The 26,837-nt window shown below is 39.4% G+C and overlaps 1 protein-coding gene across 1 annotated transcript in view; it reads left to right on the top strand.

The window, feature by feature from the left end:
• LOC127576183 (mitogen-activated protein kinase kinase kinase kinase 4-like) overlaps nt 1-26,837 on the top strand; it is a 213,812-nt gene that overhangs the window by 139,653 nt on the left and 47,322 nt on the right. Inside the window, 7 exon segments of the mRNA XM_052026586.1 lie at nt 1,192-1,270; nt 4,271-4,446; nt 9,731-9,803; nt 11,487-11,697; nt 16,571-16,732; nt 21,323-21,409; nt 22,970-23,149. Of these exon segments, the coding sequence (XP_051882546.1) occupies nt 1,192-1,270; nt 4,271-4,446; nt 9,731-9,803; nt 11,487-11,697; nt 16,571-16,732; nt 21,323-21,409; nt 22,970-23,149 (968 nt within the window).

Below are 26,837 nucleotides of genomic sequence, written 5' to 3'. Positions count from 1 at the left end.
TTTCCTACCCATGTACCTGTCCAAATGTCTTTTAAATGTTCTAAATATACTTGCCTCTACCACTTCCTCTGGCAGCTTGTTCCATATACTCATCACCCTCTGTAGAGAAACTTGTCCCTTGGGTCCCCTTTTTAAATCTTTCCCCTTTTGCCTTAGACCTATGCACTCTTGTTTTAGACTCCCCTTCCCTGGGGAAAAAGACTGAACTATCCACCTTATCTTTGCCCCTCATGATTCTATAAACCTCTAAGGCCACCCCATCAGTCCCAGCCTATCCTTATAACTTAGTTAAGCCCTTCAGTCCTGGCAACATCCTTGTGGATCTTTTTGGTACCCTATCTAGCTTAGTCACATTCTTAATACAGCTAGGTGAGCAGAACTGCACACAATACTCCGTGTGGTCTCATTATCGTCTTGTACCAATCTATCTTGATGTCACAACTCCTATACTCAGTGCCTTGGCTGATGAAAGCAAGCAACCCATTCACCTCCTTCACCACCAGGTCTAACTGTGTTGCCACTTTCAGGGAGCTATGTATTTATACCCCAAGGTATCTCTGTTCTACTCTGCTCCCCGGGGCCCTGCCATTTGCTTTGTTTGTCTTGTCTGAGTTTAACTTCCCAAAATGCATCACTTTGTACTTGCCTAAGTTAAATTCTATCTGCCATTCTTTTGCCCACTTTCCCAGTCGATCTTTTGTAACCCGAGACTCCTGTTTTTTTAGCAATTGGACCATTCAAAACTGTTTTTCTTAAAAAAAAACTTTTTTTTCTCATTGGTGTTCTTGCATGTCAAGGTCATTAGCAGTGTAGGAAGAAGTGCAGGAGATGTGGTGACTGGGAAGGAAGGAGGCAGGGGACTATTGCTGACAGGACAGTGAAGGGATCAAAAATATCAGTATTTGGTTATGTACTACAGCTGTGGATTATAAATCTGGCCCTCACTCAAAAAAATGTATGCACCACAGGACTAAGAAAATATTTTTGAATTAGGAAAATATTGTCCTTGGAGAAGATATGGCTTCATTGTGATTTTTTTATGCCTTTATTCGATATGAATTGGAAGTTAGATAACAGAAGAAGGTTGGGGAAAATTGACAGATGAACCTCTAAATGATTTAAATTTCATGAATTCTGTGTTTTCATTTTGAGTAGCAGTAGCATACTACTCTTGTCTGTTTCCACTTTTAGCCCTCTGCGACATGCACCCAATGAGAGCACTCTTCCTAATTCCCAGGAATCCACCCCCACGTTTGAAGTCCAAAAAATGGTTAGTACCTTTGAATCATGGGGTAACGTTTGCACATGTTAATTGCTTTATTTGATTCATAGCCTTCTCAGTACATCATTTCCCATTATAGTGGTCAAATTGCAGCTTCAAGGATGAAACTCTGTCCTGAATGAGGGTGAACTCAACACAAGACTAATTCAAAAGGCAATCATTTTTGGTGTCTTGTAAATGTTTCATTTCCTTTGCATTCTTGTTATTTCTTCTTTTATTCTCCCATCCTGTTTTGTATCCCCTGTGCCAATTTCAAATGCCCCTGTTTTGATTTTGAAGTGCAAAATGTTTTTAATTGTATAGTTTTATTTTGGCATTTTACGAGTACCTATATAGAGAAAGCATTTCATGCTGAAAACAAGTGGTTGTAAAATATGAAAAAATTGCATGCTTAATTCTGTTTTCTACAAAGTTGTATATATTCGTTCATGAAAAAGATCATGTTGAATGAAATGCCATGTTGAAATTTAAATATGAATCAAAAAGTTTGGTTTAGATTTGGAAGTTGAAGTTTACAGTGGTAATATTATAGTCCAGGTGAATGCTCATTTTTGGTTATATTTAAACAGTGGACAGAAGTTAAATATCTTTTCCAAGATCATTGCTTTGTCATGGATGAAACCCATTATGAAATGATAAACATGAGAAATGCTTGAGAATTAAACTTGCTCCAAGTTCAAGTAGAATCAGACCTGGGGTGAATTTCCAAAGTTAAATCCTCCTTAATTCTATGTTGGATCTTAACTTAATATCAAAAGATAATTTCTTTCTGCATCAGAACCTGTGGGAGCCATGAATTTGTGATTTTTCAGTTTCCAGAATAGTTCAAGAACACCCATTCCCTATACCAATTCCATTCCTCCTTGGCAACCCTAAATTTAAACTCTTCCATTAGGCTTGGTTTTTACTTGATTTTGTAAGTTTTTTATTACTATTTATTTTCCAATTCAAGTTTTCCTAATAATCCAGTGGTAGAATAAGACCATATCCATGGACTGATATGTTCCATATCCATGATCTTTTTGTACAATAATAGGAGTTGGATAAAGAATTGTGCTGCATACCATTTAGTAGTAAATTGGTGTTTCAAAAATGTGTAAAAGCAGATGTTGAGAAAAAGCTACTCATTCATTCATTTGATCCCATCCTTCCTCTTTAATTTACCTAACCTAACATTCAGTTGGATTTTGAGCTATGTTTATGTTGTTGATCTGAGAATATAATCAGGCAGATTGTTCAAAATGTTCATTATTCTTGCAGTGTACTGGTAATTTTCTTCTGAGTTGTGTCACTGGTTTATCAAAAGAAATACACAGGAAACAACTTAAGTCATAGGGAATTATTTATAATGAAATGCATGTCTTTTGCTGGAAAAGTGTCATTCAGGTTTCACCTTATACATGCCTCTTAATGTTCAATATACTTCAAGGAGGTCCCCTTCAACTTTCACTCTGGCTGTACCTATGCCCCAATGCTAATCTTTTCATAGAATATTCAAGAAACAGTCCATGTCTGTTAGGTGCTGGTTTTTGATCCACAGACCCATAAATTAATCCTGGTCTTTTGCTGTGATCTTCAGTATCATCTTTATATCTCATTTCAGCTTCAAGAAAATTTAATACTTGAGTAGGGATCATCACTTTTACACTTAGAATCTATTTTATCCCCTGGACATACTAGAATCCAATGTTTCATGATGTAACTTCTGGTATTTCCACATTTTTCATTTAAATCGTGTGATGCTCATTCTTTCTTTGAGTATGAATGCATTGAATTTGAGTATTACATTTAGTTTCCCTTTTCCCTATCTAAAAACATGATTTTATTCTAAATTTTACAAACTGAATCCTTTGTCATCACTATTTTCACTACCTGTGTTAATTGCAGATTTGACTGGTTTGTAGTTGGTTTCTGTGTTTATGTACCAAAAAAAATCAAGTATTCCAAGAAAAAAAATCTGCAGTAATTCAGCCCACCCCTTTGTTTCCCCAAGCCACTCTATTCAGAGACTATACCTCTGTCTTGTTAGCTGGTTTTCCAGGGATCGCAGTGTTATTGGACCATGTCAAATAAAATTTCAGAAACTCCAAATAATTTATTCATTAGACAAATGCTTAGTTTTTTTGAAACATTCTAAATCTACCAAAAAGTGTACAGTAAGATAAGATATCTTTATTAGTCACATATATATCAAAACACACAGTGAAATGCATCTTTTGCATAGTGTGTTCTGGGGGCAGCCTGCAATTGTCGCCATGCTTCTGGCGCCAACATAGCATGCCCACAACTTCCTAACCTGTACGTCTTTGGAATGTGGGAGGAAACCAGAGCACCCGGAGGAAACCCGCTACACTAACGTGCACTGCGTTTATTTATAAATGTTCTCAACAGTTGTAACTATACACTGCCTAGACACTTAAATTGTTTTTGCAGTTAAATTTCTAGTACAGGATGTTGATTTTGCCTAACTTTGCATAATATTGGGATTCTTCTTGTTTTCAGAGGTCTCAAATATGTAAATGTTAGAACTTGAATTCATTGGTCATGAAGAAAATTGGTTTCTTTAACAAATTGACACTTTCCTTTATTGACATGTGGGATAGATAAATATGTACATTGCTATTAAATCCTTGTACTACAAGTATCCAAGAGTCCTATTGTGCTGTGTATTTCTCCTCAGAAAATGTACACAGACTTCTTGTGGTCTCCTGCAGATGTAAAATAATAAATTTGATCTGAATGCATGATTCACTGCCAGTATTATACAAACTAAATACTTGCTTTGTATGGAAATAAACTATCATTTAATGTTGAAGTTGAAATGCCAATTTAGAACACTGAATAAGGTCAATTCAACTGAAAAGGATACAATTTGATGCCTCAGCAAGAATTCCACATGAACATATCGTGATCTTTGACTGAAATTAAATTGCAGATCGTTACTTACCCATTTCAGTAAAGCTCACTTTTTTATGTATATATTTGCAGGTCAAAGAAATTTTTTAGTTTTATTGAAAGTTGTTTGGTGAAGAATTACATGCTGCGACCTTCAACTGAACATCTGTTAAAACATCCATTTATCCGTGACCAGCCCAATGAACGGCAAGTTCGAATTCAGCTGAAAGATCATATTGATAGGACAAGGAAGAAGAGAGGAGAAAAAGGTGTGTGGTGCAATGTTGATGTAATTACAAAAGACGTTTACTTAATATAGATGGGTAAGTAATATTATACATTGGAATATTATTATGGTTTGATCAGGACAAGATTTTTAGCTTCCTCACCTACATTCTGAAATTCCTTTCATAAAAGGGTATGAGGGTTTCAAATCATTGAATGTTTATCATTTCGTTATGTTTAAGCATGCAATAGTAGGAACTAAAACAAGATTATTCTCATCACTATTTGGCAAGCCCCTCTAAACCGTGGATGATTTGGTTCTTCCTGTTCACCAAAATGTTCCTTGAATGTACCTTCTGCATTTTCAAGTCTCCATCCTAATTTTTTTCATTTCATGATTTTTCTCAATAATCCATGCTTGAAGATAGGATTGGCTCTTCCCTACATTTAAGTCATCCATACAGTATCTTGAAAGTAAATGGCAGGTTTTATTTGGTGGTAACTTTTTAGTTAAATAATAGACCTTAAGAAACAGCATCTTATAAGGCTTTCATACCTTCGCAGTTTGGCATATCAGAAGTAAAAATGTGCAGTTAAGTTATGTAGCTTTATAATGGGTGCAAGAATGGAGATACAGGAGTTCATAGTTTCAGTTCTTTGAAGGGGCAGGAAAAGTTGATACACTAGTTTTTCTTTATAAACCTTATGGATCATTATTTAAAAATAAAGGAGCAAATGACACTAGACTTTTATAAAAATTATTGATTAGGCCTCAGCTTAAGTGTTGTCCAATCCTGGGACCACAGTTTGCACCTTAAGGAGGGATTTCAGTAAGGTGGAGAGTTGAAAAGCTAGAGTTGTTTACAGTAAAATGATAAAGGGGAGGGTCAAATAAAGTATACTGAGTTTTGATTTGAGTAAATGGGAAGAAAGTTCCCACTGCCTAGAGGTTAATAATCTCGGAAGGTCAACTGTTGATTGTCAAGGATACTCGATTTGAAGTGCACTGCTTGAATGGATGATGGAAGCAGTTTTATATAGACTTGGAACATTGGGTCTGTTTTGATAGTTTTTCTTAAGAATTGGCAAAACTGTGATGGTTCAAATGGCTTGTTTTGCTAGAGTCATGGAGTGATACAGTGTGGAAACAGGCCCTTCAGCCCAACTCATCCATGCCGACTGTGTTGCCCCATGAGCTAGTCCCATCTGCTCGTGTTTGGCCCATAGCCCTCTAAACCTCTCCTATCCATGTACTTATCTAGATGGCTTTTAAACATTGCTAACGTGCCCGCCTCAACCACTATTTCTGGCAGCTAATTCCAAATGCGCACCACCCTTTGAGTGAAGAAGCTGCCCCTGATGTCCCTTTTAAATCCCTTGCCTCTGATCTTAAACCTATGCCGTCTTGTTTTTAGCAGCCCTTCCGTGGGTAAAAGACTATGTGCTTTCACCCTGTCTATGCCACTCATGATCTTGTATACCTCAGGTCACCTCTCAATCTCCTATGTTTCAGGGAATAAATTCCTAGTCTATGCGACCTCTCCTTGTAGCTCAGGCGCCCAAGTCCAGGCAACATCCTGGAGGAACTCAGCAGGCCAGGCAGCATCCGTGGAGAAAAGCAGGCAGTCAACATTTCGGGTCAGGACCCTTCTTCAGGACTGAAGATAGGAAAAGGGGAAGCCCAATATATAGGGGGGAAAAGAAGAGCAGTGAAAGATGGACAAAAGAAGGGAGGCGGGGTGGGCACAAGGTGGTGATAGGTAGATGCAGGTAAGCGATAGCAATAGGCAGGTGCAAAGGAGCTGGGGAGAGCAGATCCACTGGAGGATGGGTAAAAGGTAAGGAGAGAAAGGGGAAAAAAAAGGGTAGAAAAAAAAGAGTCTAGGAAAGGGAATAACAGGGAAGTGGGGGAGGGGTGTGGGGATTACTTAAAGTGGGAGAATTCAATGTTCATGCTCTTAGGCTGCAAGGTTCCAAGACAGAAAATGAGGTGCTGTTCCTCCAGTTTGTGCTTGGAATTCTGGCAGTGGAGGAGACCGAGGACTGACATATCAGTGACGGTGTGGGAGGGGGAGTTGAAGTGACTGGCAATGGGGAGATGCAAGATTGCCGTTACGGACAGAGGACAGGTGTTCTGCGAAATGGTCACAGAGTCTGTGTTTGGTCTCACCAATGTAGAGGAGGCCACACTTGGAGCATCGAATGCAGAAGATGATATTAAGGGAGGTGCAAGTGAATCTCTGTCTCACCTGAAAGGACTGTTTGGGTCCCTGGATGGAGGTGGTGTAGGGACAGGTGTTGCACCTAAGGCGGCGGCAGTGGAAAGTTCCCGGGGTGGGAGCGGGATGGGTAGGAGGGGAGGAGTGAACTAGGGAGTCGCAGAGAGAGTGGTCCCTGTGAAAGGTAGAAAATGATGGGGAGGGGAAGATATGCTTGGTAGTGGGGTCCCATTGGAGGTGGCGGAGAATGATGTGTTGGATACGTAGGCTGGTAGGATGAAATATGAGGACAATGGGGACTCTATCCCTGTTGGGTCTGGGAGGGGTGGGGGTGAGAACAGAGGTGCGGGAAATGGCAGAAATACGGGTTCATCTGCACCTCCCTTAATATCATCTACTGCATTCGGTGCTTCAAGACCTGTATCTCTGCCATTTCCTGCACCTCTGCTCTTGTATAACTGCAATGTAACTTCCCAGCTCCTAAACTCAATTCCCTGATTGATGAAGGCCAGCGTGCCAAACGCTGCCTTCACCATCCTATCTACCTGTGACGCTTCTTTCAGTGAACTATGCACTTGCACTCCTAGGTCCCTCTGTTCTATAACAGTCCCCAGGGCTCTACCATTCGCTATCTGGGTTTGGTCTCTCAAAATGCAACTTGCCAATCCTCAGTCCACATATGTAGCTGATCAAGATCCGCCTGTAATTTTTCATAACCTTCTATACTATCTACACCACCACCTATTTTAGTATCATCTGCAAACTTAATAACCATGCCTTGTGCATTCACATCCAAATCGTTTATATAAATTAGAAACAACAATGGTCCCAGCACTGACCCCTGTGGCACACCACTAGACACAGGCCTCCAGTCTGAGAGAGAACCCTCAAACATCACCCTCTGCTTCCTACCACTGAGGCAATTATGAATCCAATTCACGATCTCCCCCTGGATCCCATGAGATCTAACCTTCCAGACTAGCCTGCCATAAGGGACCTTGTCAAAGGCCTTGCTAAAGTCCATATAGACAACATCCACTGCCCTACCCTCTTGGTTACCTCCTTGAAGAACTCCGAGATTTGTCGACATGACTTCCCACACACTAAGCCGTGTTGACTGTCCCAAATGAGATCCTGCCTCTCCAAATGTTGGTAGATCCTGAACCTCAGAATCCGCTCCAGTAATTTACCCACCACTAATGTCAGACTCACTGGCCTGTAGTTTCCTGGCTTGTTTTTGCTACCCTTTTTAAACAATAGTGCCACATTAGCCACTCTCCAGTCTTCCGGAACCTCAACTGTGACCAGAAATGAAGCAAAAATCTCTGCAAGGGCCTCTGTAATTTCTCCTTTAGTTTCCCACAAGGTCTGAGAATGCACCAGGTCAGGCCCTGGGGATTTATCAACCTTAATGCACTTTAAAGCCTCCAATACCTCCTCCCTGCTAATTTGTATGTGGTCCACTCATTCCACCATTTCCTTAGCTTCCATTGATTTCTCCACAGTTAAAACTGGAAAGAAATAATCATTAAAAAATCTCTCCCATTTCCTTTGGTTCCACACACAGACGGCCATGCTGATCTTTAAGGGGACCTATTCTCTCTGCAGCCACTCTTTTACTCTTAATATACCTATAGAATCTCTTGGGATTTTGCCTCGCCTTGCCTGCCAGATCTTTCTCATATCCTGTTTTTGTCCTCTTGACTTCCGCTACATTACTTGTAGTCATCAAGAGATTCACTAGATCCCAATTGCTTATATGCAGTATATACCTCCCTCTTTTCCTTAACCAAAGACTCAATATCTCTCATCAGCCAGGGTTCCTGAAACCTGCCAGCCTTGTCCTTCACCATAACAGGAACATGCAGGCCCTGAACTCTTGATACCACATTTTTAAAGGCTTCCCACTTGGCAGATGCTCCTTTCTCTGTAAACAATCTTGCCCCATCAACCACTGCAAGCTCCCACCCTAATAGCTCCAAAATTTGCTCTGCCTCAGTTCAGGACCTTAACTTGTGATCTGGTCATATCCTTCTCCATAACTATTTAAAAATTATTAAAATTGTCAGTGGACCCAAAGTGCTCACTGACAGACACTTCCACCACTTGCCCTACCTCATTAACCAGGAGGAGGTCCAGTGTTGCACCCTCTCTAGTAGTTCCTTCTATAGGAAGCTTTCTTGGAGACATTTCACAAATTCGTCTCCATCCAAGCCTTTTACACTATGGTTGGCCCGTCAATATTAGGGAAATTAAAATCTCCCACTAATACTACCCTATTATGTTTACAACTAACTGCAATCTCTCTATGTATCTGCTTCAATTCCCACTGACTATTGGGGGGGCCTATAATACAGTCCCATCAGAATGACCATCCCCTTCTTGTTTCTAAGTTCCACACATATGGCCTCACTGGATGGTCCCCCTAGAATATCCTCTAATAACTTTTGCTATGTCCTCTTTCATGGAGAAGTCCCTCTCACCTGTGCCTCTGTCACACCTGTAGTATCTGTATACTGGTACGTTGAGCTACCAGTCCTGCCCTTCCCTCAGCCACATTTCTGTTATGGCGATGATATCCCAGTTCCCAGAGCCAATCCACACCCTGAGTTCATCCACTTTACCTGTTAAGCCTCCTGAATTGAAATAAATGCAGTTTAAACCAATGGTCTTTCCTCTCCCTTTACTGTGCTCTCGTCTATCCTGATGACTAAATTTGCTCTCATTGGTTACAGTATTATCGTCTGATTTCTCATCAGCCACTCCACTGCTCAGGACCCCCCCCGCCCCCTCTCTAGTTTAAACCCTCCTGAGTAGCACTAACAAATCTCCAGCCAGGATATTGGTCCCCTCCAGTTCAGGTGGAACCTGCCTCTCTTGTACAAGTCGCCATACACAGAAGAGACCCCAATGATTCAAGAACTTGAATCCCTGCCCCCTGCACCAGCTCCTCAGCCACGCACATGGTAGTGTATGATTCTATGAGATTATTGTTGAAGAAGTGAGGCTTTTTCCTTCCATAAGTAATCATATCTCCTTCCCACTGTCTAGAGAAGGCAGATGACTTAAGACTTGAATGTTGTAATGCCTAATGTTTAATTTGATTCAGATGAAACAGAATATGAATACAGCGGGAGTGAAGAAGAAGAAGAAGAATTGCCTGAGCAAGAGGGAGAGCCAAGGTAATGGTATCTTGCTAAATTATCCAGTTTTGATCTGGAGGTTAAAAGGTTAGTAGTTTTTTGGACAGTTATAATCAAAGTCTCAAGAAAGCCCAAAATGAACAATACCTTTTGACCCTCCTTTGCATTTAGTTTTCACTTGCCATTATACTTTTGCCCTTCTTTGTAAAAAGAAAACATCTCAAATTACATGATTCTCCAGTTAAGAGAATGGGCAGGCAGTGTTCTCACAGGCTAGTATAGATAGTTCCAAGCTGTCTGATAGCCAGGTGAATATTTTCTCAAAAGAAACGTGCCTGTTCTCTATTCTGTGCCTCCCTCTGGTGGCACAGAGCAGAAATTTGTGTGAAAATTTGACAAAAAAATGTTATTGGCTAAATGCTAAAAAAAATGATGAAATGTTATTAACTTGGATACAAGTTAGAAAAAGTGGGAAAAAGCCCATATAGGGAATGAATACCAGAATAGAACTCATGAAACAAATAGTCTTTCACTTCTACTGAAAAGTCTGTGTAATTGTATGTAATCAAGTACTTCATCGCAAACTAATGTCACTATCCACAGGGGAGATAAGTGTAACCAACAACATCAAAATTTTGCGCAAGTTTATGAATTTTGAGGGAATTGTAGGAAGTCCTGATGCATAAAGTAATGTCTAAGAAGTATAAATTATTTTCTTATTTTGTATTAGTTTTGAAGTGAGATTGTAAACTTTAAAACATTTGAGCTAATCATGGAAGTAATCAGGTGATTAAAAAAAATTCTTCTGCATTGATTTTGTATTGAAACCTGAATGTTCTTTATTTATGAACAAAAGGGATATGTCAAGAAAAGACCATTTGACAGATTGTCTGTCTGTTCCACACAAATCTGTGGGTGTCAATTCATCTGCAGTCATCCAGTTTTCTGAGTGAGGCGAAAAGAAATGGATTTTGGAAACTCTCTGTGAAATTGCCTTGTATCCATGGCAGATAATTAAACTTAAGGAGACCTAAATCTATGCTCTTATAAATTGTATTTACAAAGCAAAAATAAACCTACAGTTGCTGGAAATCTGAAACAAAAATAGGATATGTTAGAAATACTCAGGAAGTCAGGCAGTATCTGTAGGCAGGGAACAACATTTCAGGTTGATCCTTCAAGATCTCTGAAAGATCATTGACCTGAAATGTTACCTGTTTCTCTTTCCACAGATGTTTCCTGACCTCCTGGGTAATTTGAGAATTTCCTGTTTTACTTTAGTGAGTTGTGTTGCTGTGCCTCGGCTCTCTGCTGCTTAACCATTTCCATTAACTTAGCTAATTCCATACTCAATGTAAATTGTAACTTTTCAAGTATATTGTTCAAGAAAAGATGCATCATGTGAGGAATTAATACTTAGTTGTACAAGGTAATGAACTATTACTGGTTCCATGTTTAATTTTTAAGAAGAACTTTTAAGAATATCTCATGATCTGGAGCTCAACAAACCTGGCCTGAAAGTACGATCTTTGTATATGTATTTGGAATTGCCCCTATCCAATCTCGCAATTTAGCACATCCGTATTAAAGCTGTTTGCCATTCATGAGACTTATTGAACGATATCCATATCCACTTGCACCTTAATTTCCTTATTTAAGGTTCCTAGACTTAGTTATCTCTGTGAGAAAAGCATCTGAATAAAATTATTTTTTGTTTTTTAGTTCGATTGTTAATGTGCCTGGAGAATCAACTCTTCGTCGTGACTTCCTGAGATTGCAACAGGAGAACAAGGAGCGTTCTGAGGCAATGCGCAGGCAGCAACTCCTTCAGGAACAGCAGCTCCGAGAACAGGAAGAGTATAAAAGACAACTCCTTGCAGAGCGCCAAAAACGCATTGAGCAACAGAAGGAACAAAGGCGACGACTTGAAGAGGTATATTTTTTCAAAATTTAATTGGTCAGCTTGTGTTGGCTGAGTACTCCTGCCTGGAATTATTGCTCATGGTCTGGTCCTACCCACACTTAACTGAAAGGACTACTTTGCTGGCCTTCCATAACCCAGAGACTCATTGAGAAGGCTCTACCCCAAAAAGGTCTCTAATAAACTTCAATAGGCAGCAGAGCTGGGTATAGGGCTTTGTGGATGTGGAAACTATCTTTGATTTAAATAGCTTTTTAATGTTTCCGATGTTGAGATATTTAAAAGCTATGAAAGAAAATTATTTATAACAGATAAAACATGAACTCAAATGTAAAAATATTTATTAATAAATATATTTAAGCTGAAGATTATTTTCTTAAGAAAAGCAACTTATCTTCCTCTTTGTCTCTCAATCTCTATTGAAATCTGTGGTGTCTTGGATCCTGTGCTATGTCTGATTGACTAAGATAGGGTGATGCTGTTGTACTCCATATTAGACTAGTGCCAGAACAAATAGAGATGTTTTGCAGCAGATGAGCATAGATGCAAGAGCTATTGCAATTTCAGTAGCAAAACAACAGCGGTTGTGTTTGTAACCATCGCAATGGTCAGCATAGTCCGAGAGAAGGTAGTTTGGATAAAGATTTATTCGAAATACTGGATATTGAAATACCTTTCATATTTCTGTCAAGCACATTGGCAGTGAACAAGTATTTAGTAATAATAGGTTGACTGAAGATTGTAATTTGTAATATTGTTGCTTGTAATGTATGCAAATATATTAATGCTATTTTAAAAATAGCATTTAATATATGTGCAACATTAATCAACACGAAGTGATTTATGTAGATTGTATACACAAATACAGGAAGTTTGCCCAACTGGTCCCTGTTGGTCTTTATGCTCCGTTAAAGGTTACTCTCACCTCTGTTCGGCAAGCACTATCTGCATGACCTAGTCCTTTCTCTGATATGTGCTTATCTAGTTTCTCCTGCAATAGATCAGTTTTTTTCACTTAGACTATTATTGGATAAATGTACAACTAATGAACTAAATTTCAAATCTTTTGATCCTAAATTTTTCTCAACTTAAAAAACCATTAGTCTGCAAGGAGTGGTGAGCACTGAAGACATTGCAGACTTTAGCTAATAGAAATGGACTCTAAAACAAAGTGCTGGAAAGAATGCAGAGGAGATTCACTAGGATCTTGCCAGGATTGGAGGATTTTAGTAGTGGTGAGGGATTGGATAGGCTGGGGCTGTTCTCCCTGGAATAAAGGATGTTGACAAGTAACCTGATAGAGATTAAAATTGAGAGGCATAGGTAGTTATATAGCTTAGAAACATGCCCTTTGCTCCAACTCATCCTTGCCGACCAAGAATCCCATCTTAACTAGTCCCATTTGCACATGTTTGACCCATGTCCCTCTAAACCTTTCCTGTCCATGTACCTGTACAAATGTCTTTTAAATGTTGTTATTGTACCTGCTTCAACCACTTCCTCTGACAGCTTGTTGCATATGTGTACTACCCTCTGTGTGGAAGAAGTTGATCCTCAGGTTCTTATTAAATCTTTCCCCTCTCACTAATCTACGTCATCCAGTTTTTAATTCCCCAGACCTGGGAAAAAGACAGGGTGAATGCACATTATCTATGCTCCTCATGATTTTATACACTTCTATAAGATCACCCGTTGTCTCTATGCTCCAAGGAATAAAGTCCTTGCCTGCCCAATCTCTCCCTGTAATCCAGTTGCTTGAGTCCTGGCAGCATCCTCTAAATATTTTCTGTATTCTTTCCTATAATAAGGCGACCCAAACTCTGCACAATACTCCCAAGTGCAGCCTCAATGTCTTGTACAACTACAGCATAACATCCCAACTTCTATACTCAATGCCCTGACTGATGAAGCTCAGCATGCCAAAAGCTGCCATCACCTGTGACACCATTTACAGAGAACTATGTATTTGTGCTCCTTGGTCACTGCATGTACTTGTGCTCCTAGATTCCTATGGTCAGAATCTTTTTCCCATAATATAGGTATCAAAAACAAGAGGGCATGCGTATAAGGTGAGAGAAAGGAGTTTTAGGTGGGATCTGAGGGGTAAGTACTTTACACACAGAGCGGTTGATATCTGGAATGTGCTGCCAGAGAAGGTGGTGGAATCCGATACAATCAGACTGGCACATGAATAGTCGAGATATAGAAGGTTACAGACCTACTGTGGTCACATGGGATTAGTGTAGATGGGCAAAACAGTCAGCATGGACGTGGTGGGCTTGCTTCTGTGCTGTACAACTCTATGACTCTTAAAAAGAAATGGAAGTAAATTAACTCTGCTGACATTGATGTTCAGTGTTTAGTTTTTCCACATATTTCTCAGCATTAAGATAAACATGTCAACAGAATTTCCATAGTCATATAACTGTAGAAACCTGTGTACTGTAAGAAAATATGGCAGATATAATTATGGTTAGAAATTGAGTGGCATTTTTAAACATGGACTCTGTTGAGATTGTGGATGCAAAATAAAGTTGCAATGAAATGAATGGAACAATATCCCTCAAAGTTTACTAACAGTTGGTCATTAATCTAGGCAGACAAATGCTGGCTGTGAATTAGAATAGATAACATTGTTATCTTTCCATTTAAATGGTAGTGATGCATGGTGCTGTAGTTTTCAATTTATAGATTCTTGTGTACTGGGGAAGGGAGAAACAGAAGTACTAAGCTAATTTAACAATTGCCATTATATTGTCCTTTAATTCACTCTCAACAATGTGCTTATCATCTAAAACAAGGCGATTATTTTTATTTATTTGTCAATATATTGACCCAAATACGTGAGTGCTCACACTAAGATTTATTGCTGAAGGATTATATAGTTGGCCTTTAACTGTTGTTACTTCAGAATTTACTCTCTCCTATGCCTTGATTTCAATATTTTTTATCATTGTTTTAACTGTCAAGGAAGGAATCTGTCGAACCCTTCTAAAATCAATTTAAACTTTAATATTTCCGTAAATTATAGATTCTGTTAGTTTTCTTCTCACAGCAGTTTGAAAGTTTTGATTTGCCTCCAACCCTTGCTAATTCTAAGTGAAGCCTCCCGTTGAATGTGCTGAGTTTAATTTCGACATGATCCACATAGACTTGAATATCCACATAACTTCACGCTGTTAAAGCTTGCACTTGACATCAGTTTGATTTTCAAACTTGGTGTTCTTTTATTTCTCAAAATGGTCCCCAAAGTTATGATTGATTTTTTTAAAAATACAAATGGAATATTAGTAGCATTGTCTGGAATTGGAGACCTGTTGATTGGAAATAACAATGTGGAGCATAATGTTAGGAATGTAAGGGGGTTCAATCTTGAGCTTTTTTCTTTGTGCATGGTTTTAAAAAGATTTTTTAGTATATGCATCTTTGGCAAGGCTGGAATTATTATTGGTCTTAATTCCCTGTAGTCACCTGTGAGCTACCTTGAATTGCTGCAGACTGTGCAGTGAAGCTATTCCCACAGTGCTGTTAAATAGGGAGTTCCAGGTTTTTTAAACTCTGCGTTGATAAAGGAATGGCTCAATGTCTCAATGATATGAGTTTGAGTTGAATTTAGTAGTGGTGGTGTTCTGTGGCCATTGCCTATGGTAGAGGTTGTACAGTAAATTTAGAAGATACTGTCAAAGATGCCTTGGTGTTGTTGCAATGCATCTTGCAAAAGGAAAGTGCATGCTGTAGTTATGTTGTGTGGTGGTGGAAGGAGGTTAAAATGGTGGATGGGTTACTGATAAAACATACTACTGGATGGTGGTAAGCGTGAGTCTATTGGAAGCTATGTTGATTCAGCCAAGTATATTCCATTGCACTCCTGGCTTCCACTTTGTAGGTGTAAAAAGCTTAAGGGAATCAGAAATTGAGTAACTCTGCAGAATACCCAACCTTGCTTTTTAACCATAGTATTTGTGCAGCTGGTGCATTTAGGTTTCTGGTGACCCTCAAGATGTTGATGGCAGAGGTTCTGACTGTGGTAATGCCATTGATGTCAAGAGGACAAGGTTAGACTTTTTGGACAAGCTTGTCATTGCCTGGCATTTGTGTGGCATAAACTTGACACTTAACAACCCAAGCCTGAACGTTGTCCAGATCCTGCATGCAGACTGGACTATTTCGTTATCCGAGTGAAACTCAGCAATCGTTAGTGGGAATCCTTGTGTCTGACTTGTAAGAATAAAACAACATTAAACATTGGGAGCAAGTATGGATGATTTTGCCTTTTGAGCCTTCTGTTCCTTTCAAGAACATAATGGGTGAATTTTTATCTCAACTGCGCCGTTCTGCACTTATCCTACATTCTGTCCAGAAATATTGATTTTAATGCTCTGAATATATTTAACCACTTCTCATCCATAGGCCTCTGCAGTAAATAATTCTAAAGATTCTTCTTATCTCAGTTTAAATGACGGAGCCCATATTCTGAGATTGTGACCCCTTGTTCTAGACTCCCCAGCTAGAAGAAATGTCTTCCAGCGTCTACCCTTTCAAGCTGCTAATAATGGGGGGAAGGTTGTTTATAAAGCACCCAGTAATTTTTATCTGTGTTTGGACCAATCCAGAAAAGAGTTCTGGATCTATTGTTTTTTTCATTGATGTAATACTTACCAAGTTTTGACTGTCGATGGGAACAAAAAATCGCTATTCAAATTTTATAAATGTAAATCTAATTTCACTTTGCTGTTTGCTTGGCATTATTTTCATCTTTTTTTTCCCCATTACTTGATACCAAGTGAATTGACTGCTGAAAAACCTCAGAGTGAACATTGGCAGAACTGATTTATGGTAAATTTATCAAATTAGCAGTTCTTGATGAGTTTTTTTTACTGTGCAGCAACAGAGAAGGGAGAGAGAAGCGCGAAGGCAACAGGAACGTGAACAAAGAAGGCGAGAGCAGGAGGAAAAGCGAAGACTAGATGAATTGGAACGTCGAAAGAAGGAGGAGGAGGAAAGAAGAAGGGCAGAAGAGGAAAAGAGGAGAGTGGAAAGAGAACAGGTGATTTTTTTATTATTGTCACTCTTCATTCACGATGAACCAAGAATTTGTGTATGCTTGATATATTGGTGATTGGATCACGGATCATTTTTAAAGAGTTTTAATTTTTCCCCCCCCCCACTTTATTTTGCTGTCTCAAAAAGGTTTTTGTATCCATAAGATTTTTGCATGCCTGTCACATGATTTGCTAGAAAGTGCAATGCAGAGCAGAGACCATTTGAAATCCTAATGCAGCCTAGCATGTTTGATTTGAATTTTGTGGGTCAATATTTGAGATATAAAGTAGTTTAATCATGAATTCATGTGTTCAAATTTCTGTAGTGAATATCTGTAGCCATCTAAACAATGAAACATTGTACATAGACTAGTTTTAAAGAGTTCATATTTGAAAACTGTGGTACTCTTTTATATGCCAGGCTTTGCACTTTGGTTCGTGAGATGCAGATATAAAAAGCAATCAGAAAGGAAGATGGTATATTACCCATTGCTGCAAGAGGGATGGCATCAAGCAGTAAGGAAGTTGTGCTCAGATTATCAGAGATGTTTTGAGTATTGTATGCAACTCTAGAAGAACTGGAGGATATACTTGCCTTGGATTCAGTGCAGCATAGATTAGATAGATCTGTTCTTGGGTTGAGGAAATCTGTCTTTTGAAGAGGGACTAAAGGACTATACTTGAATTTAGAAGAAGGAGAGGCAATCCCACTGAGATGAACAAGATTCTGAGGGAGATTGACAATGGTTGCCCAAGGTGCTGTTTTCTCTACCAGGAGAACCTAGAACTGGCAGCAAAAACAACTTAAATTTGGGATTGACATGTAAACCTAGATTGAAAATAATGTTAGATGTTGGCCATCCAACCCTTTGAACTTTACCACTCAATATCATGGATGCTTATCCAAATTCAATATTGCTTTCTCCCTATATCCCTTGATCTCTTCAACCATTAGAACTATGAACGTATTCAAGGAGGAATCAGCTAACTTTGTCTTCTGTGGTCAAGAATTCCACAGGTTTGCCATTGTTTGGATGAAGAAATTTCTCCTCATCTCAGTCCTAAATGGCTTGCTCCATATCCTTTGGCTATGACTTCTAGTTCTGTGCTTGCCCATTATTAGGAACATTCTTCCTGCATCTATTCTGTCAGGATTTTATAAGTGAGGTGCCCTGTCATTTTTCTAAATACTAGCAAATATAACATGAATCATCCTAATCTCTCTCCATAAATTAGTCCTGTGTTCCCAAGAATCAGTCTGGTGAATCTTCACTGAACTGTCTCAGTGGCATGAGCATCCTTCTTCAGAGAAAGCAACCAAAACTGCAGACATTACTCCAGGTGTAGTCTCTCCAAGGCTCTGTACAATTGCTGGGTAAGACATCCCTGCTTCCATATGCCTCCTTAACTTCCTGCTGCACCAGCATGCTTACTTTCACTGACTGATGCACAAGGACACCCAGCTCTCATTGTACCTCTCCCTTTCCTAATCTCTTGCCATTCAGGTACTAATCTGCCTTCCTATTTTTGCCACCAAAGCAGACAACTTCATGTTTATCCACATTACTTGTCTGCTAGACTCAGCTTTATGTAATGGGTTGTAAATCTTTGGAACTCTCTACCTCAAGAGGGCAGTGGATCTCATTGCTTGATTAGATTCAAATCTGAGATTGTTAGATTTTTGGATAATGTTAACTAGGACAGGTCACAAAGGGACAGAGCATGCAAACACCAGTATACCTCCAACTACAGTGAGAGTAGGGACAATTGGGATCAAAGGTTATAGGGATTGGGTATGACTTCAACTTGAGGTACACTATCAGCCATGAATGGCAGAGCAAGCTCAATGAGCTACAAGGCCTACTTTTGGTTCTGTTTTTTTTAAATGTCGTTATTGCTAATCCTAATAATGTTTGAATCAAGATCCAAAATTTTCCAATTCCTTGTAATAGTTTCAGAAAAAGAAATATGAACAGTGATTTATAAATGTACAAACTTGAGAAAGAGAAGCAGGAATAGGCCATTTGTCAGCTTGCACCCACCTTCAGTAATATTATGGCTGAACTTTTCATGGGTGCTGCTTTCCTGTAGTAACCCCATCTTCCTTGATTCCCTTAATATCCAAAAATCTATCGATTTGTCTTGACCTTACTTAGTGACCGAACCTCCACAGCCCTCTTAGCTGAAAATTCCAGTGATCTGCTATTGTCTGGTGAAGAAATTTCATCTTCTCGCATCTGTGCTTAATGGCAGCTCTCTTATTTTAAGACTGTGATCCCTGGTTCTAGACATTACAGCCAGGATCCATCATCCCTGCAACTTTCTTATCAAGTAAGATTTTTGTATGTTTCAACAGGATTCTAAATTCTTCGGTTTAAGCCGAGTATGTTTAATCTTTGCTCTTAGGACAATTCCACCTATCCCTCCCCTGCCCTTTCCACTTCCAGGAATCGAGTTGAGAAAGCTTCATTGCACTACCTTCAACAGTATCCTTCCTTGGGTAGGCAGACAAGACTTATTATTCCTGCTGCAGTGTAACCAGGGTCCAATATAATTTACTGTCTACTCTTCTACTCAGATCCCTTTGCAGTAAAGTCAATAAACCTTTTGCCTTTGTAACTTTGGGATGTTGGTCATTTGTTCCTTGGAATTTATCGCATTTTAGCCCCAGTAATTTCTCCAATTTTTTTTTGGTCATGCTAATTTCTCTCAGCTTTTCACTTTGGAGGTCTTATTTTTGATTATTTGTGAGGTTTTCTTTCTTTTTCTATGTACACAGTTAAACAGTCAAAAAAAAAATTATTTCTCTTGTGTTCTCTTTCCTTTCTCCTCCACCCCCCCTGCCTGCCCCAAATCCTTTTCCAATGTACTGACTTTCAGCATTCTGGAATATTTGATTCCTAACCTTGGCATTCCTGGAATATTTGATTCCCAGCCATTACACCTCTGTGATGGCCAGTAGCTTGTGACCATTTTGTTTTGCCATTGACTGATCCATCTTGATTAAAATTCTGCATTAATTTAGATAAAGAGCCTTCCCTATTATCTTTTTAACTATGTTTCTCTACTCTCACTGTAATTGGTGGTATACTCTTGTGTTTGCATGCTCTGTCCTTTTGTGACCTGTCCTGGCTACCATAATCCAAAAACCTTGCACTATTCACTTGTTCTTTCTCTATCTTTCTAACTTTCTCCTCACTGATACCCTCCCTTCTCCTCCACCAGCCCCCCACCCCTTACCCCACCTCACTACTTAGTTTAAATTCTCAGATACATTTCATAATGATTGAATTCATTAGGTGCCAGCCCAGCCTGATTCAAGTAAAGTCCACCCCAATGGAACGGCTCCCTATTTCTCCACTGCTAAAGCAAATGTCCCATTATCTGAATCTCATTTTTCACACACCAATCTGAGCCATACATCTAACACTTGGAGCTTACTGACTCTGTATCAATTTGCTGACTTTCCTTGAGCTGCATGTCAATTATTGAAGCAACAAATCTGAATAATTTCAGTCAGTTCCTGCATCTCACAGCTGCAATGCATCACATCTCCTGCTATGCCTTCTTGGTTCTTTAAATATAAAGCTGTACCTTTGGGCTTGCGTCAGCAAAGTTCTTTCCTCTCGCAAATTCACACTTGGTAGGTACTGGACATAGCAGACCCTGCAGGATATGTTAAAACCTGTTGTGCTTTGATACAACTTGCATTCCTATATTCCCCTGCACCATAAGTTCAGAGCCACTGAATCTTTTAGCTCCGATATTAAAACTAGGTTAAACGTGAGCTTCTGAGTGGTGTCAATATTTGGCAGCATATTTGACTTAAAAAATTTTTGTGATCAAAATGCTTGACTTGATTTCACGCTCTGTTTTATTTGCATTGTTGCAGAACATGGGTATTATTACAATAACTGTGATATTGATTACTTAATGACACTTGTTTTGTGCTTCACTCTGAAATTGCTTGAGCTTCACTGATCTAAAGTGGAATTGGAATAATTTTGTGCTCAAGTTTGTTAATTTCTTGATTGGCAGTTCATGCACATCCCTTTTGAGGGTGCTGAAGGAAGAAAATGGCAATATATTAACCGTGTTCAACAGTAATCAAAAATATACTAATTTGACTGAAGGATATGAAATCTTTATTTCCTAATTTGTTTATTAGTCTCTGGTATTAGGTTTCTGAAACCTAGTTTTACATTTTTATGTAGGTGCATGAGAAATGAAGTGCAACCACTTTCTTTCTGGATAAGATGCAAGATTTCTTTATTAGTCACATGTACATCGAAACACACAGTGAAATGCATCTTTGCATAGAGTGTTCTGGAGGCAGCCCGCAAGTATCGCCACGCTTCCAGCGCCAACATAGCATGCCCACAACTTTCTAACCCATACATCTTTAGAATGTGGGAGGAAACTGGAGCACCCAGAGGAAACCCACGCAGTCATGGGGAGAACATACAAACTCCTTACAGACAGCAGCCGGAATTGAACCTGGGTTGCTGGTGCTGTAATAGCATTACGCTAACAGCTATACTACCTAGCTTAAACCTGGCACATTGCTCATGCATTATTGTGTTATTTTGCAACAGGAGTACATCAGACGTCAGCTGGAAGAGGAGCAACGTCATTTAGAGATTCTTCAGCAGCAATTGCTTCAAGAGCAGGCCATGTTATTGGTAACGTGTTCAGTCAGTTGTATTATTGATATCATTGGCAGCTCCTGTGCTATCTTGGTTTAGTATCTGCATTGTTTGTACATTAACAGCAAGTGGATTAGTACATTGAGTTTAATTTAGCAGTCTGATGAGATGAAAGTTGGTCACAGCACAGATTTGTCCCTGAATGGTATAAAGAAGTTTAGTCATATATTTTTAGCGGATATGCTTTTTACTATAAATATGAGCACTATCTGAATTAAATGGAGTGCTCCCGTAAATAAAATCCTTTCTGTAGAAATTCAAATCATTAAAAATTATAAACTGTTAATTTGATGCAACCTTTCTCCCTTGCCTAGAAACCATGGCAAATTAGCCACAGTAAATTACCTTAATTTATGTGGGTGAATGGTTGAATCTGCAGAGAGCTGATGGGAATGTAGGGAGAATAAAGATCGGATTATTATAATGGGCAGTTGATGATCAGTATAGGCTTGGGTTGAAGGGCCTGTTACTGTATTGTATGATTTTATCATTGTGAGAAGGAGCAAAATATTAAATTTCATTGCTCTCCTGAACCAGCAATAGTGTATTTTACGTTTATATGGTCAGGTTATAATAGTATTAACTTGGACATGGTATAACAATTTCTTTCATTGATATAGCAGAATATCTTGTTCCAATGTGTGCGATACATTTGTCAAAATTGTGTGTGTGTGTAAAATGGAAAAAAATGTGAGTAAATGAAAACAGTGTAATTTTTGAAATTTGTAGCGACTCACTGAGCAAGCAAACCGGCTCGGCGGTCGAGTCGTGCGTCGTCGGAGCGGCGAGGCCCAAGATGGCGTTGGGCCTTTGTCCTCCCCGAGCGATGGGGAGAACCCGCACACGGGAAAAGTTTGATGTAGCGCATACGTCATTTCTGTTTTCGGCGGGCGGGAACCATTCCTCTTAAAAGGCCCGCGCAAGGCGGGAAAATAAATCAGTTTTTGTTCTGTAGCCCACCGACTAGTGTCCTGCTTTCACATCGAGGTAGCAGTCGCTACAAATTGTTATAAAGAGCAATTTTAATGTGAAGATGTAAATATACATTTATGGATATTTTGCACTAATGATATTTATCATCTTGCTTTTGATAATTTTTTTTAAAAAGATGCAACTAATTCCAGACCAAATTGAAATAAACTGAAGTTGAATATTGAATCCCTGATTTGAAAGCCATCTACTCTAGCAGTAGCTAAGCACATCTCCATGGTTGACAATGTGCTAAGTTACTGATGTGTGCCCTGAGTTTCTTCTCAGCAGGTAATTTCCACATATTAGTTGGTTGTGAATTTCCTGATGCACATTTGACTGTTGGTATGATATTTGAAGGTTGAATGCTGGCACCCTTTTCTGTGAATCAGCAGTACATTTACACTGCAGCCTGTGAATTAGCAGTAATTGTAAATTTTGCTTTACATTTTTGACTTTTGAATATATAAGTTGCCTGTGCAGGTGTCTCTGCAACTAGAAATACTTGCATGTCAGTTTTGTAAATTTGTTGATGCTACAACCTGCTTTTATGCTATTTTCTTAAAGGAGTACAAATGGCGTGAGATGGAGGAGCAGCGACAGGCTGAGAGATTGCAGCGCCAGTTACAGCAAGAGCAAGCTTACCTTCTGTCCCTCCAACATGACCACAGACAGCAGGAAAGGAATAAATCTTACCATGCACCAGAATCTAAGCCTCATTTTGAAGCAACAGATAGAAGTAGGGAGGTAAAAGAGAATTTTTTACGACATATATTTAAAAAAAATAGTCTGCAGTAAAGGAATTCATAACTATCAACCTTATTTATTTTAGACTCTGAAATGGATATGAGATTTTTAGCCAAAATCATTATTTTATATCTGAAATCAATATGGTACAGGTCAGGGACAATGCTGAGTAGTTTGATGCCATAAATGTTTTTTTTTCTTATCACCTTTTTCCTCTCCTTTTCTTGAATTTGGTGGGATTTCACAGTCACTCACTTCAATTTAAAAATATTGGTTCTCAATATGTGGCCAACTCAGCCACAGGTACATGTACAGAACATGGCATTTCCATGACTGTGTTCAGTAGGAAATTCTCAGATAGGAGTCAGTGACAATGAGAACAGCTTTGTACGCCCCACCTTGGTGGTGAATGGAGTGTCTATATGTGAACGTACAAATTAGAAGTTGGAGTTGGTGAATTGGCCCTCAAGACTGCGGTAACCTTAAACCTCACTTATCAAATATCTATTAACTTCCTTAAAAAAAAATTATTCAAAGACTTGGCTTTCATTGCCCTTTGAGGAACAGAGATTTGAAGACTAACATCCCTCTGAAAGAAAGAGTGTTTGCCTCATCTCTGACTTAAATAGGCAACCCCTGTCATGCTCCCTTCGGATGTTATGGTTCAATAAGATCTTAGCTCCAAAGAATACAGATCTAATTTTCTTGGCCACCAGTGATAAGACAATGCTCTAATTGTCGACACCCAGTACAATTGTAACAATACTTACCTAATTTTAAACTCCAGCCTCCTTGCAATAAAGGCCAATATGCTAAACAAGGGAGAAAACAACAGGATGAGGGAGGAGTTGGCTAGTGTAGAATGGGAACGCAGACTGTATGGTGGGACAGTTGAGGAACAGTGGAAGACTTTCAAAGAGATTTTTCATGGTGTTCAACAAAAGTATATTCCAGTCAAAAGCGAGGACAGTAAGGGTGGGGAGAGTCAGCCTTGGATAAATAAGGAAATAAAAGAAGGCATCAGGCTAAAAGCTCATGCATACAAAGTCACCACGAGTAGTGGGAAACTGGAAGAGTGGGGAAAACTTTAAGAAGCAACAAAGAACCTAAACAAGCAATAGGGAAAGGGAAGATAGTCTATGAAAGTAAACTAGCACGAAATACAAGAACAGATAGTAAAAATTTTTATAATTATATAAAGTGGAAAAGGGTGGCTAAAGTGAACATGGGTCCCTTGGAAGATGAGATGGGCGAATTAATGTTGGGTAATGCGAAAATGGCTGAGGCCATGAACGATTATTTTGTGTCATTCTTCACGGTGGAGGACATGTCTAATGTGCCAAATAGAAATGTTATGGATGCAGTGGGAGGTGAGGACTTGTATTCAATTGCTGTCACTAAAGGGGTAGTGATGAGCAAACTATTGGGCCTAAAGGTAGACAAGTCCCCTGGTCCTGATGGGATGCATCCCAGGGTACTGAAAGAAATGGTGGAAGTTATACTAGCGGCGTTTGTGATGGTTTACCAAAATTCTCTGGACTCTGGGCAGGTCCCGGCAGATTGGAAGACAACAAATGTCATGCCACGGTTTGAAAAAGGATGTAGGCAAAAGGTGGGCGACTATAGGGCAGTTAGCTTAGTTGGGAGTTTGGAAAATGCTTGAAGCTATCATTAAGGAAGAAATAGCAAGGCATCTGGATAGAAGTTGTTCCATCTGGCAGACACAGCATGGATTCAGGGAGGGCAGGTCGTGTTTGACAAACTTATTGGAGTTCTTTCAGGATATAATGAGCACAGTGGATGGAGGGGAACAGGTGAATGTTGTTTACTTGGATTTCCAGAAGGCGTTTGATAAGGTGCTACATAAAAGACTTATCCATAAGATAAGCGTGCATGGAGTTGGGATTAATGTATTAGCATGGATAGAGGATTAGTTAACCAATAGAAGGCAGAGAGTTGGGATAAATGGGTGTTTCTTTGGTTGGCAATCAGTGGTGAGCGGGGTGCCGCAGGGGTCGATGTTCATGATGTACATTACTGATTTGGAAGAGGGAACCGAATGTAGCGTATCTGCATTTGCTGATGACACTAAATTGAGTGGAAAAGCAAGTTGTGCAGAGGATGTGGAGAGTCTGCAGAGAGATATAGATAGGTTAAGTGAGTGGGCAAGGGTCTGGCAGATGGAGTACAATGTTGGTAAATGTGAGGTCATCCACTTTGGAAGGAAAAATAGAAGATCAGATTATTACTTGGTGAAAGATTGTAGCATGCTTTTGTGTAGAGGGACTTGGGAGTGCTTGTGCATGAATCGCAAAAGTTTGGTTTACAGGCGCAACAGGTTATCAAGAAGGCAAATGGAATGTTGACCTTCATTGCTAGAGGGATTGAATTTAAGAGCAGGGAGGTTGTGCTGCAACTGTACAGGATACTGGTGAGGCCATACCTAGAGTACTGCACGCAGTTCTGTTCTCCTTACTTGAGGAAAGATGTACGGGCTTTGGAGACAGTGCAAAGGTGGTTCACTGGGTTGATTCCGGAGATGAGGGGGTTAACCTCTAAAGAGAGATCAAGTCGCCTGGAACTATACTTGCTGGAATTCGGAAGAATGAAAGGGGATCTCATAGAAACACAAATTTATGAAAGGGATAGATAAAACAGTCAGGAAGGTTGTTTCCACTGGGGGTGAGACTAAAACTAGGGGACATATCCTCAAGTTTCGGGGGAATAGATTTAGGACAGAGATGAGGAGAAACTGCTTTTCCCAGAGAATAGTAAATCTGTGGAATTCTCTGCCCAGGAAAGCAGTGGAGGCTACCTCATTAAATATATTTAAGACACAGATAGATTTTTGCATCTTAGGGGAATTAAGGGTTATGGAGAAAAGGCAGGTAGGTGGATCTGAGTCCACAGACAGATCAGCCATGATCTTATTGAATGGCGGAGCAGGCTTGACGGGCCAGATGGCCTCCTCCTGCTCCTGTTTCTTATGTTCTTATGCAATTTGCCTTGCTAACTGCTTGAAGCACCTGTCTGCTAACTTTTTGTGACTCATGCACAAGAGCATCTTGATTCCTCCGTACTTAATTCATTTGCAATTTTTCTGAAGTCCTCTCAGGATCTTATCAACTTCAAACAAGACACCCCATCAGTCTTCTAAATTCGAGCAGATACAAGCCCACCCTGCCCAACCTTTCGTCATAAGTCAATCTGCCCAGTCCAGGTACTAATCTAGTAAACCTCACTGGAGTGCTTTCATTGCATTTACATTTGTCCTTAAGTAAGGAGACCAGTACTGTACCCAGTACTCCACATAGTCTGAACACATTCATTTTGCTTTCCTAATTATTTCCTGTACCTGCATTCTATCCTTTCACAAATCATACACAGAGGCACTCAGATTCACTTGAATGTGAGTGCTGCAATCTCTCACTATTTAGATTTTTTAAAAAACAATTTTCTTGTGGATATGGAAATTTTTGCATTTTCCCACATTTATTCATGTTGCTTCTTGTGTCTTCTTTACAACTTAATTTCCTGCCTTTTAACCTATCTAATTTGGATATAACTGTTTAACCCCATGTTTCCTCCAATCACTTCAAAAGTAAGAGTGAAAGAACAGTAACTGAGTTAAATTTATCAATTTTTTATCGTCTGTGTCCACTCAAGTAATATTCTTCTTTGTCACTTA

This window comes from Pristis pectinata, chromosome 11, assembly GCF_009764475.1.
Source record: "Pristis pectinata isolate sPriPec2 chromosome 11, sPriPec2.1.pri, whole genome shotgun sequence".
NCBI classification, from domain to species: Eukaryota; Metazoa; Chordata; class Chondrichthyes; order Rhinopristiformes; family Pristidae; genus Pristis; species Pristis pectinata.
Note: the sequence above shows the minus strand (reverse complement) of the source record. Positions and strands in the feature narration are given on the sequence as shown.